This window comes from Podarcis melisellensis (genome assembly GCF_964234715.1).
Source record: "Podarcis melisellensis genome assembly, chromosome: 17".
Taxonomy (NCBI): domain Eukaryota; kingdom Metazoa; phylum Chordata; class Lepidosauria; order Squamata; family Lacertidae; genus Podarcis; species Podarcis melisellensis.
In genome coordinates this window covers 19,845,733-19,864,725 of record NC_138534.1, presented here as the reverse complement: position 1 = coordinate 19,864,725, position 18,993 = coordinate 19,845,733, and the positions used below count along the sequence as shown (strand labels likewise).

General features: G+C 43.5%; 1 protein-coding gene across 2 annotated transcripts in view; it reads right to left on the bottom strand.

The window, feature by feature from the left end:
* Positions 1-10,660: 10,660 nt before the first annotated feature.
* The window catches only part of JAK2 (Janus kinase 2), a 95,426-nt gene continuing 87,093 nt past the window's right edge, over positions 10,661-18,993 (bottom strand). For both annotated transcript variants that reach the window (XM_081893842.1, XM_081893843.1), the window contains 2 exons: positions 14,714-14,827; positions 10,661-13,731 (listed from right to left, as the gene is read on the bottom strand). In XM_081893842.1, the coding sequence (XP_081749968.1) occupies positions 13,624-13,731; positions 14,714-14,827 (222 nt within the window). In that variant the 3' untranslated portion in view covers positions 10,661-13,623. The remainder of the gene's footprint in view (positions 13,732-14,713; positions 14,828-18,993) is intronic.

Genomic DNA, 18,993 nt, shown 5'->3' with positions numbered 1-18,993 from the left:
TCAGACCATTTCCTGGTAGGACTTAGGCTTACAACTGCTTCTGCTCTTCACAGGTATTTAAAGTGGGTTCTCCCTGAAGGTTGATGGAATCTGATAGATTCTTAAGGGTCTTTGGGGAGTTTACAGCTAGCATGGCTGGCATTCTCTCAAAGAACTAGTTGCTCCATAAAACAGAGAACTGATTAATTATTTCACCATTACTTGCAAATGCCCTTTCTCACAGGGCACAGAGTCTTGCTGCTAATTTACTAGAGAGCTGGGGTCAATGAAGCAGATAGGGAAATAGCTTGAATCCAAGTGGCAGAAAATATCATGCGGACAGAAACACAAGAGCACATTGGCTCTGCAGAGAATGTATTACGATAAATCATTAAATTTATTTACCGTATTTTTTGCTCCATAAGACACACTTTTTCCTTCCTAAAAAGTAAGGGGAAATGTGTGTGCGTCTTATGGAGCAAATGCAGGCTGCACAGCTATCCCAGAAGCCAGAACAGCAAGAGGGATTGCTGCTTTCACTGCGCAGCAATCCCTCTTGCTGTTCTGGCTTCTGAGATTCAGAATATTTTTTTTCTTGTTTTCCTCCTCCAAAAACTAGGTGCGTCTTGTGGTCTGGTGCATCTTATAGAGTGAAAAATACGGTAGTTCTGAAAATTGTTAGGTGCTCTGTTAAAAGCAAAGATAAAGAAATATTCTGAATAATCAATGAATGTTCCCTGAGATGAGAGCCCAAACTTTGTAACATGCAATGCATTGTTTTCAAATTATTTTAATTCCACTGTTAATCTTTATTTCTAAAAAATGCAATTTGTTGGTACAAACCAGAAAATGGAATGAAGAGGACCAAGCAATGAATGATATTGTGCAGTGTTATCAATACTTGTTTCTCATCAATAGTAGTAGTAGTAGTACAATTTTTTTTTAGAAAAAATTGATTACTTAAACAAACCACCCCAAAATCTATTCCCAGCACCCAATAAAACTAGCATTCCAATATGTCAACAATACTTTTCTTAGTTAAGATGCACGGAGGATTCAGAATTGATAAGGACTTTTGCAAACCAAAGTCAGATAAATTTTATTTAAAGTAACTGAGGCTGCAATCCTGGGCACACTTAGCATGTGAATAGCACACATTAAATAGTACTTACTTCTGTCGGAGAAGGCCCTACAGGATGACGGCAATGGAAAACAAATTTTCTGTTTAACTGCATTTCCTATATGCAATAGCTTCAGAAGATGAGCTGAGAAGCATAATGGTTTTGCCTTTCCTTTTCAGAGTTAGCTGAAGACCACCACCGACCCAATGCAGAGCCATCGCTGGGACATTTCTTTGATTCAAGTAACCCTCGCAAGAATTCTATGGATGCAGCTGAGGAGAATGCTTGGCAGAAGAGAAAATCTCCAATAGGCTTTGCCAGCCGTGTTAGATCAGGTGGAGATTTAGATTTCTGCTGTAGTTGACGTTGGATTTTGGCTTTTTATGACTCAAAAGACAAGATTTGATTCCATTCAGAATTTATCAAGGATATCTAGTCTGACATAGCAGTAGTAGCCTGTGATTTAAATAAATAAAAGATAGTGGTCTTTTGTCAACCATCCTTTTTTTCTTGCAAAAGAAATGTGCATTTGTTTCTCATTTGTTAATACTAAGAGTCATCTTTCAGTATTGTAGTTCTGTTGAAATGGAAGTATGGAAATCTTTCTAGACTCTTTCGTAATGGTCAGACCATTTCCTGGTAGGACTTAGGCTTACAACTGCTTCTGCTCTTCACAGGTATTTAAAGTGGGTTCTCCCTGAAGGTTGATGGAATCTGATAGATTCTTAAGGGTCTTTGGGGAGTTTACAGCTAGCATGGCTGGCATTCTCTCAAAGAACTAGTTGCTCCATAAAATAGAGAACTGATTAATTATTTCACCATTACTTGCAAATGCCCTTTCTCACAGGGCACAGAGTCTTGCTGCTAATTTACTAGAGAGCTGGGGTCAATGAAGCAGATAGGGAAATAGCTTGAATCCAAGTGGCAGAAAATATCATGCGGACAGAAACACAAGAGCACATTGGCTTTGCAGAGAATGTATTACAACAAATCATTAAAGTTATTTAGTTCTGAAAATTGTTGGGCGCTCTGTTAAAAGCAGAGATACAGAAATGTTGTGAAGAATCAATGAATGTTCTCTGAGATGAGAGCCCAAACTTTGTAACGTGCAATGCATTGTTTTCAAATTATTTTAATTCCACTGTGAATCTTTATTTCTAAAAAATACAATTTGTTGGTACAAACCAGAAAATCAAATGAAGAGGACCAAGCAATGAATGATATTGTGCAGTGTTATCAATACTTGTTTCTCATCAATAGTAGTAGTAGTAGTACATTTTTTTAAAAAAATAAAAAATTGATTACTTAAACAAACCACCCCAAAATCTATGCCCAGCACCCAATAAAACTAGCATTCCAATATGTCAACAATACTTTTCTTAGTTAAGATGCACGGAGGATTCAGAATTGATAAGGACTTTTGCAAACCAAAGTCAGATAAATTTTATTTAAAGTAACTGAGGCTGCAGTCCTGGGCACATTTAGCATGTGAGTAGCACACATTTAACAGGACGTACTTCTGTCTGAGAAGGCCCTACAGGATGACGGCAATGGAAACCAAATCTTCTGTTTAACTGCATTTCCTATATGCAATAGCTTCAGAAGATGAGCTGAGAAGCATAATGGTTTTGTCTTTCCTTTTCAGAGTTAGCTGAAGACCACCACCGACCCAATGCAGAGCCATCGCAGGGACATTTCTTTGATTCAAATAACCCTCGCAAGAATTCTATGGATGCAGCTGAGGAGAATGCTTGGCAGAAGAGAAAATCTCTAATAGGCATTGCCAGCCGTGTTAGATCTGGTTTCCCACAAGTCATACGCTTCAAAAGACAAGAGATGTACCTGCCAAGGAAGTGTTGCACAGTGGGATGCAGCGTGGAGGAAATTATTGATGCCCACTGTTAGAAATACTGGTTCAGTTGCAGTGCTGCTTGACCATTGTGTACACAAAGTAGAAGCACAGATGATTTTTAACCCTGTCTTGTATGCAATTAATTGTAGGCTTCTTAGCGCCTTGGAAAAATCTGGGTGGTGTCTTTGCAGTGGCGTAGCGTGGGTTGTCAGCGCCCGGGGCAAGGCAAGTAATTTGCGCCCCCTAACCCGTGGATTTGCGCCCCCTAACCCTAACCCCCAGATGTTGCGCCCGGTGCGGCTGGCCCCCCCTGCACCCCCCATGCTACGCCACTGATTTAAATATACCTTTGTTAAGAAACCGGAGGCCTTCCTCTTGGGCATTGTCGGCCAGAAAGTGTTAAAAAAGGACAGAAGTTTCTTTATGTATGCGACAACAGCAGCAAGAATACTTATTGCAAAGTATTGGAAGACACAAGACTTGCCCACACTGGAAGAGTGGCAGACGCAATTGATGGACTATATGGAATTGGCTGAAATGACTGGCAGAATCCAAGACTTGGGAGAAGAAACAATGGAAGAGGACTGGAAGAAGTTTAAGGACTATTTACAAAAACATTATAAGTTGTATGAATGTTAAGTATTTGCACGATTTAGAAAATATCAGTTCCAGCAAATAGACTTTGTAAAATAGAAAATTAAGTTATAAGTAAGAAAAGGTCGAAATTTAAGGCAACACTACATTTAATTTTAAGGTATGAGCAATTGATAAAAATTGTTTTAAATTTAGAAGTATAATATTTGGAAAGTACAAAATAAGGTATGAAACAAGGTAATAATTTGCTGACATTCTTATTATAAATAATGCAGGGTAAGGAGATGTGAGGAAGTCCAATCAGTTATATAAGAAAAGTTGTACTGAATGGTTGGTTATATTTTTCTCTTTTTTCTTTTTTCTTTTTTCTTTCTTTCTTTCTATATGGCTCTTTGGTATTTTGGTTCTGGCTTTTTGGTGTAGGGATCTTGTATTATGTATTTGAAAATTTAATAAAATATTTATAAAAAAATAAATGAATATTTTTATGGGTGTGGACAATGAGGAGCGTTTCTTATGCTTAATATCTGCAACACATTGAGTGCTCGTCCAGAAAAGTTGAGACTCACCCTCCAGTGCTATGCTCATGAGGCGCTTTCCTTCTCGTTGCTTAGGACTTCGTAGCAGCGGGGGAACCGCCAAAAAAGCCCCTTCGGGCGCACGGGAGGAGCGAGCCGCCCGCTTTCCCGCCCTCGCCGGCCTCCTGGGGCGCACGCAGCGCTCGCGCCCTCCGCAGCCCGCCCAAACGCGCGCCAATGCCGGGCGACGCGCCCCCTCCGGGAAGCGCGACGTAGGCGCCGCTCCTGCACCCGACGGCCTTTTCTGCAGGGCTTCTAGCTGCAAGCGAGTGTGCGCGCAGAAGGCGGTGCCTGGGCTGGGGAGCGCGCAGCCTCGTCCTTTCCTTCGCAGCCAGCACTGTGAGAGAGAGAGTGAGCCACCAGGACCGGGGCAGAGAGCTCCGAGTGCGCCCCCAAAAATGTTGCGCCCGGTGCGGCTGGCACCCCTTGCACCCCCCACGCTACGCCACTGTGTCTTTGCATTGTGACAGCAAACCATAGCAAAATTCTGCGGTGGTTTTGCTGAGATGCATCCACACCCTTTCTCTTCTAGAACTTGTCTTGGATCTCATGCTGAACTTTCCATGGAAATTGTAATGCTTAAGGGAGACTATCCACTGTTAAATAAAGGATTGTGGTTCTTTGACCTCCAGCACCACGGAAATAAAATATTTGGTTGCAGATGGGATTCATAACACACTTGCCATCATGAATGCAATGGGAATTATTGATTCAGATTGCTTTAGCAAACATAGAATTGCTTCTCTCTCGAAATCTCATATTGTTACTGAAATATACTCAGAGTTGAGAGTGGATTTCATGCTCTTTATTCAGCTCATAGTGGTGAGGAGGGAATGAAAGTTTCCCCAAAGTATCTGCTTTATATACATTATTTACACAAAGGGCTGCACGTGATTGGTTAATTCCAGAATTCTCCTGTAGGCCAATCAGGTTGTGGATTCACTTCCATCTGGAGCTGGATTGGGTGGTTCCTGCAGACCAATCAGACTGCTGCATTGTTCTAGGACCAATCAGACTGCTGCATTCTGAATCCTATTGTTCTAGGACCAATCAGGCTGCTGCCTTTTGGATCCTATTGTTCTAGGACCAATCAGACTGCTGCATTTTGGATCCTATTCAACTCAGTACATAACAGTTACCAAAGTTGCACACCCAAGAGGTAGCAAGATTTTGGGGCGGGGTGCAGTTTCTAGGCACTCACCCAGGGTCTGTATTCCTTTGAGAATAAATACATGGTGGTGTCATAAATTTAAGACACCTGAGTTTAGTTGGAAGGAGTCCAGATCTTCAAGTTACAAGAAAGAGGATTCCGATTAAACATCAGGAAGAACTTTCTGACAGTAAGAGCTCTTCAATAGATGAGCAGTCTCCCTCGGGAGGTTGTGAACACCTTTATTTTGTAAGCAGAGGTTGGATGGCTATCTGTCACAGATGCTTTAGCTGAGATTCCTTCATTGCAGGGGGTTGGACTGAATGACCTTTGGGTTCCCTTCCAGCTCTACAATTCTATGATTCCACAGCATTGTGATAATCCTGCTCCTGCTGCTGGCCTTCACAGAAGCTTCACCCTTCTCCCCCCTTCCTCCAGCCTCCCGAATTCCAAAGCTAGATTGTCCTGTAACTTCACACTCAGGTGTGCTAAACCTACAGAGAAGGCCCTCTGCCTGGTACCTTGTAACCTCACTTCTTGCAATGAGGGAACTGCAGGAAGACCCTCAGAGCTGGACCTCAGTGTCTGGACAGAATGATGGGGGTGGAGACGCTCCTTATGGTATGCAGTGCCAAGGTCATTTAGGGCTTTAAAGGTCTCACCAACACTTTGAATTGTGTTCAGAAACGGACTGGTAGCCAATGTAGATCCTTCAGGACAAGGCTTATGTGGTCCTGGTAGCTGCTCTCAGTCACCAGTCTAGCAGCCACATTCTGGATTAGTTGTAGTTTCCGAGTCACCTTCAAAGGTGGCCCAAGTAGAGCGCATTGCAGTAGTCAAAGCAGGAGATAACAAGGGCATGCACCACTCTGGGGAGACAGTTTGCAGGCAGGTGGGGTCTCAGCCAGCGTACCAGATGGAGCTAGTTGACAGCCACCCTGGAAACAGAAATGACTTGTGCCTCCATGGACAGCTGTGAGTCCAAAACGACTCCCAGGCTGTGCACCTGGTCCTTCAGGGGTACTATTACTCCATTCAGAACCAGGGTGTCTCCCCACACCTGCCCGTCTCCTGTCCCCTGGAAACAACACTTCTGTCTTGTTGGGAATTCAATTTCAATGCATTAGCCACCACCCATCTTCCAACCACCTCTAGACATTCACACAGGATGTTCACTGCCTTCACTGGTTCCAATTTAAAGGAGAGGTAGACCTGGGAACCATCCACATACTGGTGAGCGTCCAGCCCAAACTCTGTGATGATTTCTCCCAGTGGCTTCATATGGATGTTGAAAAGCATGGGGGAGAGGATGGATCTCTGAGGGACCCCACAAGTGAGCTCCTAGGGGTCCAAACACTCATCCCCCTACACCACTTTCTGGACACAGCCCAGGATGGAGTGGAGCCACTGCATGGCATTGCCCCCAGCTCCCAACATCCCCTAGATGGTTTAGAAATATACCATGGTCAATGGTATGAAGAACCGCTGAGAGATACAGCAGAACTAGGAAGCAGCTTTCGCTGCTGTCCCTGGTTCACCAGAGATCATCTACCAGTGCAACCAAGGCAGTTTCAGTCCCATGATGGGGCCTGAATCCCAGCTGGAAGGGATCCAAATGGTCTGCATCTTCCAGGCATGCTTGGAGTTGTTCAGTGACTCCCACCCTTGCCCAAGGATGGAAGATTTGGGGCCGGGCAATAATTGGCCATAAGGGCCAAATATGGTTTTTTTAGTTTAATAATCGCTTCTTTAAGTGGATCTGGGAAGACTCCCTTGCAGAGGGAAGCATTCACTACCCTACATAGCCCATTGTCCAGCACTTCCTGGCTCGCTTTTATGAGGTGTAAGCCCTTTTACATGAGGTTAAACACTTTGTAATCTGGAAAAAGACAAGGCCTTTGAGGGAAAGCGAAGACGTCCTGTACTTGTGCATTCTTGCATGTGGGGGCTGAAACAGTCTGAAAATCAAAGGCACCTGTTCCTGTACATTAAGATCTCCCAAGTTATTATAGTGAGAAAGAAGTGAGGGGAGGATCAGAAGGCACAAAGTAGATAGAAGCCAGAGTACATGGACATCATATGAAGTTTGGGCAGGTGGAGGCGAAGGTGTGCATTTGTTGGCTAGGAAAGCAGGAGCTCAAAGGGACACTCTTGGTGAGCAGAGTGACTGAGCTTGAGTGGGACAGCAGCTGGTCATCGTGCAACCTGGCTGTGAGGCTGAGGTTGAGGCCTTCTCTATTTTCCAGATCATTTTTGCCCAGCTGCACATTTACCAGCTCTGGTAGCTGCCCTGCATCTGCCTGTTTGCTTAGTGGCCCAAACTGATCCTGGATCATTCCTTGACACCCAAGTAGGTAAAGGTGAATGGCATGTGAGCCCCGGCTTGACAACCTGGATTGTTATTGGCCTGGAAGACAATGATACTATGGCTACATATCCACACGGATCTGGGATCAGAGCTGTTCTGAGAAGGAGAGGTTTGCACTTGGCCATTCAGATACCTTAAAATACTTACATTTTTTTTTAAATTAAAGATTTTATTGTTTTACAGACGTATGTGTAATATCTCTCGTATTTTTTTCCGTGTAACATTTTTACAAATCAGCTTCATTTGTTGAGACATTAGGGGGGGTTGGAGGGGGGAAGATGGAGGGGTCGGGTGGCAATGTTTCTACTTTGCTTAATGTATGTAGGGTTTGGTGTCAGCTCGTGCAGGTTCTCTGCTGTTCATTTGTGTTTCTTTGGTGGTGTGAGAGGTTGGGGTTGGCCTAGGGTGTGGTGGTTTGTTTGTGATTGGCTGTGGTGATCTTTGTTTTCGTGTGTGAGTGAGGTGGATGGGTGTTTTGGATCAGGATAGCCATATTGATTTGTATGCTGTTGGTGGATTATTGTCATTGTCTTGTTGGGCTGTGTATGTGATAAAAGGGAGCCATACCGAGGTAAAGGCGTCTTCTTCTGTTTGTCCCTGTGTCAGTTTCAGTTTATTGGTTAATTAAAATACTTACATTCTGATCTTTTTTGTTTTTTAAGACACACACACACACACACATTTTAAACAGCTGTCTGAAAGCTCATGAAGTTGTGTGGAAAGAACAAGGGACCAATGAGGAGATTGGTGGGGAAAATGAACTCTTTTTGTTCCAGACATACTCTGCCACGATGTGTCCAGTGGCATAGACAGAAAACAGTGCAACAAAGAAAAACAGATTGAAATTGATCCAGTACAACATGGCTAGTCAGAGTTCTGGTGCTTCCTGGTAGAGATTTCCCAGTTCGCCAAGAATTTGCAAAGGTCATAGACAAAGGTTCTGAGATTACATCCACAAACTCCTTTAGTACCATTTTACCGATCTTGGGTTAAGCACATCTCATTGCCATCACAATCCTGCTAATCTCATAGAGAATATATGGTTTATCAGAGGTATGTGAGCTACAGAAAGTAATTGGTCTCTCTGTTAAAGGGATTTGATAATTATATTGCTTTGGAGAAATATGTATCCAGTTGTGAATGTCAGGTTGCTAAAAAAAAAGGACTTTATTATTATATAAATTTTCTGGGTGGTCCCTTCCAACTATGGGATTCTGTAATTCTATGGTCTTTTGGTTCCATATGTGAGTTTTATTACACTTAAGTCCACAGTTTTCTCATTATATCTTGGGTGCAGAACTGCACCAGTCCATTCACACCACTGTCCTATCCCCCTTCTTCTTTTCGTTTTTCTTTGTTGCACTGTTTTCTGGCTATGCTACGGGACAGTTCATGGCAGAGTATGTCTGGAATGAAAAGGGTTCATCTTCCCCACCAATCTCCTCATGGGTCCCTTGTTCTTTAATACTTACCCAATTAAGGAGGCAGCCCAGTATCTTTGGGAGGGTTTCTCCTCTGGTTTTAGAATTCCTGTATCATTCCCCCCAAATTCAAGAAACCCACTGTGGCATTTGCCTCCTAGGTGGGTCATGTGGAAAGGGTTAAATGCGTGTGATGTGATTGGCCAGAGAGAAACTGAAAGGAGGAGTTAGAGTGAGAGTCGGAGTGTGTGGGTCAGTTGAGAGTTGGGAGTTGGTGAAGGAAGAGGGAGGATATAAGTCTGTGGGTTGGTCGTCTTGTGTGGTGAGAGAGTGAGAGGAATTGTTAGGTGGAGTCAGATAGATAGTTGGAATCATCAGTTTGAAGTTGTTAGGACCGCATAGGACAGTTAAGGAACTAAGATTAAGAAACTGCCAAGAAAAATTAACTGAAACCATAAGCTTGTTCATGCCTATAAATCAACTTGATTATTAGTTAATGTTAACAACTGTCTGGACTCCGTGTGTACCCGAGGGAAACGGGTTGGTGGCAGCGAAAAAGCAATCACAGTGGTGGCACAGGGTCAACAGACAATCAAACGTCTGGGGACCCTGTGTGATCGCCACACCCACCTAACCAAAGTCAGTTAGGGAGATGCCTGAGGTGGCAAGAAAAAAGATAATAAAGGAAATTTCTGCAGGGCGGATGGCTGGCCCCTTTGAAAGTCCCCCTATTCCTAATCTGCACCTCTCACCATTAGGGATCGTATCCTAAAAAGGGGAATTTCACCTTATTCACAACTTATCTTATCCCAAAGGAGGCTCTGTAAATGACGCTATCCTGGCCGAACTGCGCTCTGTGAGATATGCCTCCTTTGACCAGGCCGTTAAGCTCATTAGGAAATTTGGTAGGGGGGCCCTGCTGGAAAAATGTGATGTAGAATCTGCTTTTCGCCTTCTTCTTGTACAACCTCAGGATTTCCAATGGTTGGGTTTTAAATTTGAAGGGGCCTTCTATGTCGACAAGGCAATGCCTATGGATTGCTCAGTGGCTTGCGCCGCCTTTGAAACATTTAGCACCTTTATAGATTGGGCTCTTCACTTCTTCACTGTTCAGTCCGAAGGCCTTGGGTTTTTTTGAGGAAGCTTCAAGGGTCATGTGCCAGTTGTGGGAGGGTTAAAAGCAGAAGTGAATGGAGCAATGGTTGCTATGCACAGCCCTCTCCATCCAGGCAAGCAAGCGCTATTATCCAAGCTCAAGACACATTCCAATCAGAGGAAAAACACATGAATCAGAGACCGTGAGAGGTGTGGCCTGGGGCAGTGGCGTAGCGTGGGTTGTCAGCACCTGGGGCAAGGCAAGTAATTTGCGCCCCCTAACCCTAACCCCCAGATGTTGCGCCCAGTGCGGCCGGCCCCCCTGCACCCCCCACGCTACACCACTGGCCTGGGGACAGAGGTTTTGGCCAGATAAGAGGGCCTGGAGAGTTGCATTTGGCCTCCTGGCCTGAGATTCCCCCCCACTTAGGTTAAACGATTGCAATCACAGAAGTGTTCAAACCATCATCATGAGAATGTAAGTCAATCATACTATACTAGATCAAACAAATACATTTTTATTTACTTAAAAACCACTATGGAAGAACTCTTTGTTGCATTACACAAAATTCCCTGAGGTTTCTTCCTTTTTTTAAAAAAAAAAATGGAATATGAAATCCTTGATCACATAGAATATGTATTTCTGTCATGGTCAGACAGCTGCATCTGTTTATCCGGGTATCTGCTGTCGCTTTCAACCTTATGCTACTATGATTCCGGTTAATACGGAACCTAAACAAAAACAATACACGTAAATAGTCTACAAAAAAGAAAATATATTTCATGTACAACCTGTTTTAAAATCAACTTCAAAGCAATGTACAAATGTGCAATGTATTCGACCAAAAGCAATTTAAAAATATACATTGTGAAACTGTCTCTTAAAATGCAAACATTTCCAGCCATTTAAACATAACGTGCTGTTACAAAACATGGCTACCCACAATTTCAATCCCACGTTCTCCTCCTTCCGCCAATCCCCCGGCAGTTGCTTGCATAACTCTCTACTCTTACAAATAAAATAAATGTCTTTCCCAGAGGAAAAGACGCCGGCGTTTCCCATCTCTACTTACAAACAAGAATTGCTGTTCCGTATGCCCATTGCACGTGTGAAACACCCCTGCTTGTAAGACAGAACGATAATCTCCTGCACGTGTGAAAGGAGAGCTTCACACATACCCAAGAGCCATTAGATCAGCACTTGCCAGAGCACACAGGGGCACAAAATATTGGTAGACTGGAGCTCACCTGCTAAGTAATTGCAACTTTTGGAGGTACTTCTTAGCCTCATGCAAAACTCACATCGCTGCACCCTCCTCCATTTTTTGAGGTAGGTACATAAGTTCATAGCACATCTAAGCACGTTCTGCCATACGCTGAAGTACATTTCAAGTTTTCATTCCATCTCCATAGTGGAAAGCAATAACCTCTTTCAATTGACTTTTTGATTTTAGGAAGCAAACATCTTCTCAGCACCTTCTCCCAAGGAGGATACTTCTATCGCAAGTCACCAAAACAAGGCTTGGTGGGCAACCAGTGAGAGAAGAGGAAATACCCAGTGCCCTTCTGTTAAAGTATTCTGGCCAGCTCCAAAGCCGACAGCCAAATCATTAGGGGCAAGAAAGAGAGTCTGATGCTACTACCTGCTTGTTACTCTCCATGTTCCTAGGCTGGCAAATGCAAATTTGCGCCACTGAGGCTGGTGCGCAAGGAGTTACAGTGGCTTTATATATATTTCACAACTTAGGCTGTTGTGAAAAGAGGTAAGGAAAAATCACATGGCTATCCTTACACAGAGCCAAATTGTTCAGTAACAATTTGAAGAAGACTAGGACGGGCCAGATGGGTGACATTTGTTCTTCATAACATTGGAAGCCTGCTTTTCTATTTCAATCTGACTGGGTCACCCAGTAAAACGTTGAAGAGGGTAGAAAGGAAAAATGCAGCATCTGGGAAAGTTGGCAAGGCTAACAAAGTTTAGCATGGGGAACATATTAAGCTGCTGCCGATGACATGATTTCAAAAAACTGTGCCTTAAGGAAACGTGGTCAGCGCTTGACATATCCACAACATACATAGGAAAATAGACTGCTATATATACTTGTTCATTTAAAAATGCAATTTTCGGCAGGTGTTTGTTTTTTAAAAAAATCTCTTCTTACTTGTTCCCTTTCCTTTGAAGTATTTACAGTACATCACACTGCCTGAACAGACATCTCTTCTCTGGCTGGCTTAGACAGGCACACAGAAGTTGCTTAAACGGCTATTTTTCTCTTTTTTAAAGCCTTTCTTCTACATATTAAAGCCGTGACGCCTTGACAAAGTAAAAAAAGTTTTAAAACTAATAAACAGCAACAAACCCTTTCATAAAACAGAGGCTCTTGTGCAACGCATGGAACAGGAGGCTAAATCGCTCATAGTTCACTGCAGGAAAGTCAAAAAGGTATTCCAGCGGCTGCTTTCTGCTGCTTTCTGCAACTCAGACTTACTCAGCAACGGCTTGCAGGGCACGAAACGCGTCTGCAACTGAGACTCAACTTTGTACTGCTGCCGTGTTTTGAGCGGTTCTTGTGCTAGCACAGCATTGGGCAGTTGTATGACATAAAAGCTATCGCCAGGACCCATCAGCAATCTTCTCTCATCCTGACTGGTGCTTTGTGTTTCTCTGCTACATTTATATTATCCTTTTTATATAAAAAATATCTTTAAGTCTCTCACAGAATTGCATAACTGCACACACCTAAAGAAATGTTCATCTACGCAAAGGAACACACCGTTCCAAGCTACATGAAAGGTAGCCTCACCTGGTATGCCATCTCCTCTTATGTCAGGCAAAAGTGGACGAAGGTAGCAGGGGGAGGGAACAAAATAAGGGGTAGCGAAAAGAGGAACCCATGCACTGGTGATTCCATTAAGTGCAAACATTTGCTCTTTTTCAAAGTAGTGCAGCTGGAAGCGCAAAGTCTTCTGGTAGCTGTGCTACCAGAAACCCTGCAAGTCAACTCCTGCTGAAGAACATAGTCCTATATATAGCTCCTTAGAAGCAAGTCTCATTGGTCAATAGCAATCCACAGGTAAGCAGGCACACGATTGCAACCTAAATCACCCAGTCTTCTTATCTTTCCGTAACTCCCCTGTCTGACATCATCATTTTTTTCTGCAGTTGTCCTATTAGGCAAACCATGGTGATGCTTGCTGATCACGCTGCACTATTCTGCTTCAAAATAAAGGGAAGGGGGGAAGCAATTCCTTTGCTATCAAAGTGCTTTTCATCAATGCATCGCGCTAGTATTCCCGATGAAGAAACTAAGCCGCATCCTTCGTCATCACGGGCGAGGTTGGATGGGATGATTTTGCTGCCGTCTCTGAATGGGTGCGGGATAAGCAACGATCTGCAACGTCCCGAAGAACAGGACACACTTGCTGTGCATGTCGGCAGGTCCCTTTGGGTGAATTCCAGCGTGTTCACCCACCCATGCTCTCCCTTATGAGATCCACTCTCAGAGCAAGATCCCTGAAGGAGGGTCTCAGGCTGGCGCTGTTGTTCCAACACTCCGTCATGATGGCATAGACCTTGGCAAGAGAGAAAACACCAATATGAGATGAGCAGAAATAAGAAGAAGAAGAAGAAGAAGAAGAAGAAGAAGAAGAAGAGGAGGAGGAGGAGGAGGAGGAGGAGTAGTAGTAGTAGTTTGGATTTGATATCCTGCTTTATCACTACCCTAGGGAGTCTCAAAGCGGCTAATATTCTCCTTTCCCTTCCACGCCCACAACAAACACTCTGTGAGGTAAGTGGGGCTGAGAGACTTCAGAGAAGTGTGACTAGCCCAAGGTCACCCAGCAGCTGCATGTGGAGGAGCGGAGACACGAACCCGGTTCACCAGATTACGAGTCTACCACTCTTAACCACTACACCACACTGGCTCTCAGTGCGGTTCGAATAGTCGCACATTTCTTCCATACTGTATGCAAATCCCCTCTCTTAATGGTTTCCACCATATACTAAATAATAATAATAATAATAATAATAATAATAATAATAATAATAATATATTTATACCCCACCCATCTGGCTGAGTTCCCCAGCCACTCTGGGCAGCTCCCAATTGAGTGTTAAAAACAATACAGCATTAAATATTTAAAAACTTCCCTAAACAGGGCTGCCTTCAGATGTCTTTTAAAAATAGGATAGCTGCTTATTTCCTTGACATCTGATGGGAGGGCGTTCCACAGGGCAGGTGCCACTACTGAGAAGGCCCTCTGCCTGGTTCCCTGTAACCTCACTTCTCGCAATGAGGGAACTGCCAGAAGGCCCTCGGCCTTTCTTGTTTCTAAAAAACTAAGTTGCTCATAAATGAGAAAGCCCAAGTTTTTGGTTTTACAACAAAACTTTTGAAGGATGGGAAAACTGCCCTCGCTACTAGGCTTCCAGGTAAACACGGGAGCAAGTATTCTGCTATGGTTGTCTCTGCCACAGGAACAATTCAGAGGCACACCAAGACTGACAGTTACACCAAGCGAGAGAACAGCATGATAAAGTGATACATTCAGGTACCTCATCTGGGCATCCGTCAGGTCTGAGCAGCCTTCCGTTATTCTTCAACAGCTCTATCAAATGGAACACAATCATCTGGTTCTGCTTATCATTCCCAATCATGCGCATGAACTCCTAAAATAAAAATTCCAAGTTGAATTTCCATTAAGGTTAATGACATCAAAGCATCAAAGAATTACCCAGTTTCATAGGAGGAGCTATGCAGAAGGCACACTAGTCTTTGTTGGATAGAATGCAATATGTCACAGAGGCAATCCTTTAAGGCCTATAGAACATCCCTCTTTCAAAAAAGTTTTTTTAAAAAAAGTTCTATGCCAATCTGAAGGTTTTGCAAGCAGAAACTTGCTTTTATTTATTTGGAAAATTTATAGCTTGTTTTTCAACATTTGTTCTTGCAGTAGGTTAAAACTGATTTTTTTAAAAAAACAAAACAGAACTAGAGCAACAATAAAATACTATCAGAGTTAGATTTTTAAAAAGAGAGAGCTGGTGTTAATATATTTAGTTACAGAAGGCTTACTTGTTTAAAAGGGCCAGTCTCTCAGATTTACAGACACAAAACCTGGCAACTAATTCCAAATCTTGGAGCCAGCAACTGAAAAAGAGCTCCTTAACAGGGGGTTGGGAAGACAAGGGAGAAGGTATTTCCTTCTATTATTCTGGGTTCAGACTGTAAAGAGCTTTGCAATCTGTTGGCCTGGAGTCTGCATAGAGCGCTCAACCTCCTTCGGAATGGTTGCTCCAGCCAGAAGAGTACAAAAATGAATGGATGGATAGATGAAGATGGGGAAAAGAGATGAATGAAAGGTGTGTTTGTGTGTGGAGAGAGGAGAGGTCAGAGAGGATGGGGAAAGAGAAAGCCTGTCCCACCCATGTTGCTTTCACCCAGCTCCCCCACTGGTGGCATATTGCCCCTTACCACTTTCTGCCCCAGAAGTAAATCTCAGCACCTTGAATTTAGGCTGGAAACACATCAGCAAACACAGTGCTAGGAATCTTTGCTACAAACTCTGCGGCCATACTCTGGCCCTGCTGACATTTCCAAATGGCCCTTAAGGGCAGTCCCATGCACAGCACATTGTGCTTAGAGCATGCCCCCCCCCCAGATTTTCCCAGGCATTAAGATCTGTCAGGGGTGGGAGTGCCATCACTGGTGGCTTTTGCGAAGCAGCAGGGCAGGGAGGGTCTTCTGCGTGGTGGCCCCCCTCGGTTGTGGAATGCCCTCCCTGCTACAAGACACATCTCCTTGGTCTATAGGAGCTTTGGTTTGGCTGGAAATAATTTTCCAGAAGTTGGTATTGTCTTTTTCTATTGACGCTTTTATGAGGGCCTGCCAGGTGAGAGAGTCTGCGGTTCTTTTTTTGGTTTTTAGTAACTCTTTGTAGTTCTTTTTTTTAAGTTGTAACTCTAATTTAGTGATAGGGTTAGGATTTTGCTGGAAGACCTTAAAGCATTCCCTGAGTATAAGTTTTGCCTGGATGCATTCGCGGTCAAACCATTTTTTGTTGGTAGGGGACGCATTGTGGCTAGATCTCCCGAGTCTTGACAATAGCGGTTGGAGTTTTCGGATTAATGTGTTATAATGGCCAATTGGGGAGGGCTCTTCAGTATCGTTGGAGGTCAGATCAGCCCAGAGGAGTTGACCTTCCATTGATTGTGTCCAAATGCTGAAATTGTTATTAACATAAGGGGACCATTTGATTCTGGATCTGCCTATTTGTTGTAGAACATTAGGATCAGGGGTCTGTGGGGTGAGCCCACATCTAGAGGGTTCCCAAAATTCAGTCCTTTTAAGATTTAGAGGGAGATGGTCACTTTCGGTTCTTATATCTACAGTGAATTCAATATATTCATCAAAGAGTTCTTGGGAGACAAGGATGTAGTCAATAACAGAATGCCTTAAGCCTGACCAATAAGTAAATTGGCCAGGACAGTCTCCCGAGGAGAGGCCGTTTAAAATAACAAGGTTTAATCTAAGTGCCATTAGAAAGAGACATGTACCAGCGAAATTGGTAACTGGGTCAAGTGAATGACGCCTGAATAGGGGCCAGTGTTCGTCATTAGCATTTAGGGGACCCATTCCACTTTCGTTGATTAGTTGTTCGTCTGAATGACCTAGCCTTGCATTAAAGTCCCCACCAATGATTAGGGAGGCAGAGGGAAACTTATTTGAGACAAGGAGAATGCAGTCTTCCAGTTCGTTCCAGATGTTTTTAAGATCAGTTTGTTTCATGAGTGGGGGAATATAAACATTGATGCATATGATCTTAAAGTGGGTAGAGAATATTTTCACAGCCAAAATCCATTTTTTATCGATTTTCAATTGGGTGGGGGAGGTTCCTAGATCTATCGATACGAAGGTGCTCAGACCTCCCGCCGGTCTTCCGCCTTTGGGGCCAATTGAGGCACAGGAGTGGAAAGCAAAATAATTGTGTAGATCGAAAGGATTTTGCATCCAGGTTTCTTGGAGCAGGATGATCTTAAACTGTGATACGTAGCTTAGAACGTCTTTGTCCATTGTTTTCGATTGCCACCCAGCAACGTTCCAGGATAGTAATAGAGGTGAGAGTCATTTTGTCTCTTCAATAGCATCTAGGACTTTCCCGGAGTCGTGGAAGATGCAGCCATTGGGTGGTGAAGGCTCCGGTAATGTGGTTAGGGGCGCCACAGCGATTTCGGCGTGGATTTCAGTTGGGCAGAGTAGGGGGGGGTGTTCTGACGTGACCTGAGGAGATTCATATTCCATTTTTCGCTCCAAGTTAGGTGGAGTGTTTGCCTCTTTTATGGGCGCTAGGTCTTCTGGGTTGCGAAGATAGAGTAATAACTCATCTAGTCTGTCCGTTATCTCTGTTTGTTCGGCTTTTGGGAGATGGGAGAAGGAAACAAGTAACTCCTGCTCCATCGAATTCTCTAGATGAGTAGCCTTTGATAGGAGGGGCATGGGGGTCTCTGTCCAACTAATTAAGTCTGAGGGTGGAGAGGTAGAGCTCGTAGTAGGTGGGGTGCCCTCATTTTTAATTGCTTTCCTTTTAGCTGGAAGGTAGGGTATAAGAGGGCAAATCTTAGTGTTGATAAAAACTCTTGTAATAAAAATTCCAAAATTAGTCAGGGAGCTTCGTAGGGACATCATATAAGTTGGAAACTTTTTAGATTTGAAGGTGAGCAGTATCCTCTGCATGTGTGGCTTGCTGTAAATGTGGACAGTGGATTCTAGATCGATGGAAAGGGGATTTATGCCCAAGAGCTCAGCTAGATGCCTTCTTGCGACATGTATAGACGACCAGTTAACAACCTGACCTTTGAAGGGGAGGATAATTAAACAAAGTCTAGTGGCTTGTAGTGAAAGATTGTAGGAAGATGTGGTGTGTAGATCTTCCATAGTTTGTTCACCTTCAAATTTGCAGCCAGTCTGCGGAGTTGAGCGCAGTAGGGCAGGTACTCTGGGTGTTGGTTCGGCCCTATCCTCCGGTAAAACGTCTACGGGGCTGACATTAACTTTTGGGGATACAAAGGATATGATCTTCTCTAAAGAGCCTTTGATGTCTCTTATGTACTTAAAGATACAGTCCACGGTTTTAGCCACAAGGTCTAGCGTGGTAGAGTGTTCAAGTAGTAATTCAGAGAGATGGTTTTCTTGTTCTCTGATGCAGTCTTCCGCCTGAATAGTTGGAACCTTTTTGGGACCTTTTGGTCTCATGATGGTGTTGTTTAGGGGGTCAGTGGGTTGTTTAGCGGAAAGTTCCTTCGGTGTAGTTTCCTTATCTATTATCTCTGCTAATGGAGAGAAGCTATTCGAGGTTGGAATATTAAAAGTATCCTTTGTTTTTCCATGAAAGAATTCGCTGATTTTGGTTTGCTTGGTGAGGGGCAAACATGCCATTTCCTCTAAATCCTCAGATTCTCTGCAGCGTTTTCCAACCCCCCTCCTTGCTTCAGCAGGGCTGTTGAATTGCTGAGTCATCTCTCCCTTTACCTCGCTCTTCTATCTTCCCTAGGTTTTTCAAAGAGTCGAGGGAGTATTTTCCTTGAAAGTATCCTATTCAAGGAAGAGTAGTGTGCCAAAGGTTATCGGCATAACACTAAATTATGCTCCGTCTGTGCCTCCAAACTTGTGGTGAGAACAGCCCATGAATCTTCCTGTAAACTCTTCGCGGTGAGGTGCTTAAATTTATCTGGGCTCAATGTTCATTAAAATAATCTTTAAAAGGAGTCTTTAAAAGAAATAAGATAGTCTTTAAAATAGTCTTTAAAAGGGGTAAGAGAGAATAAAAAGATAAAAA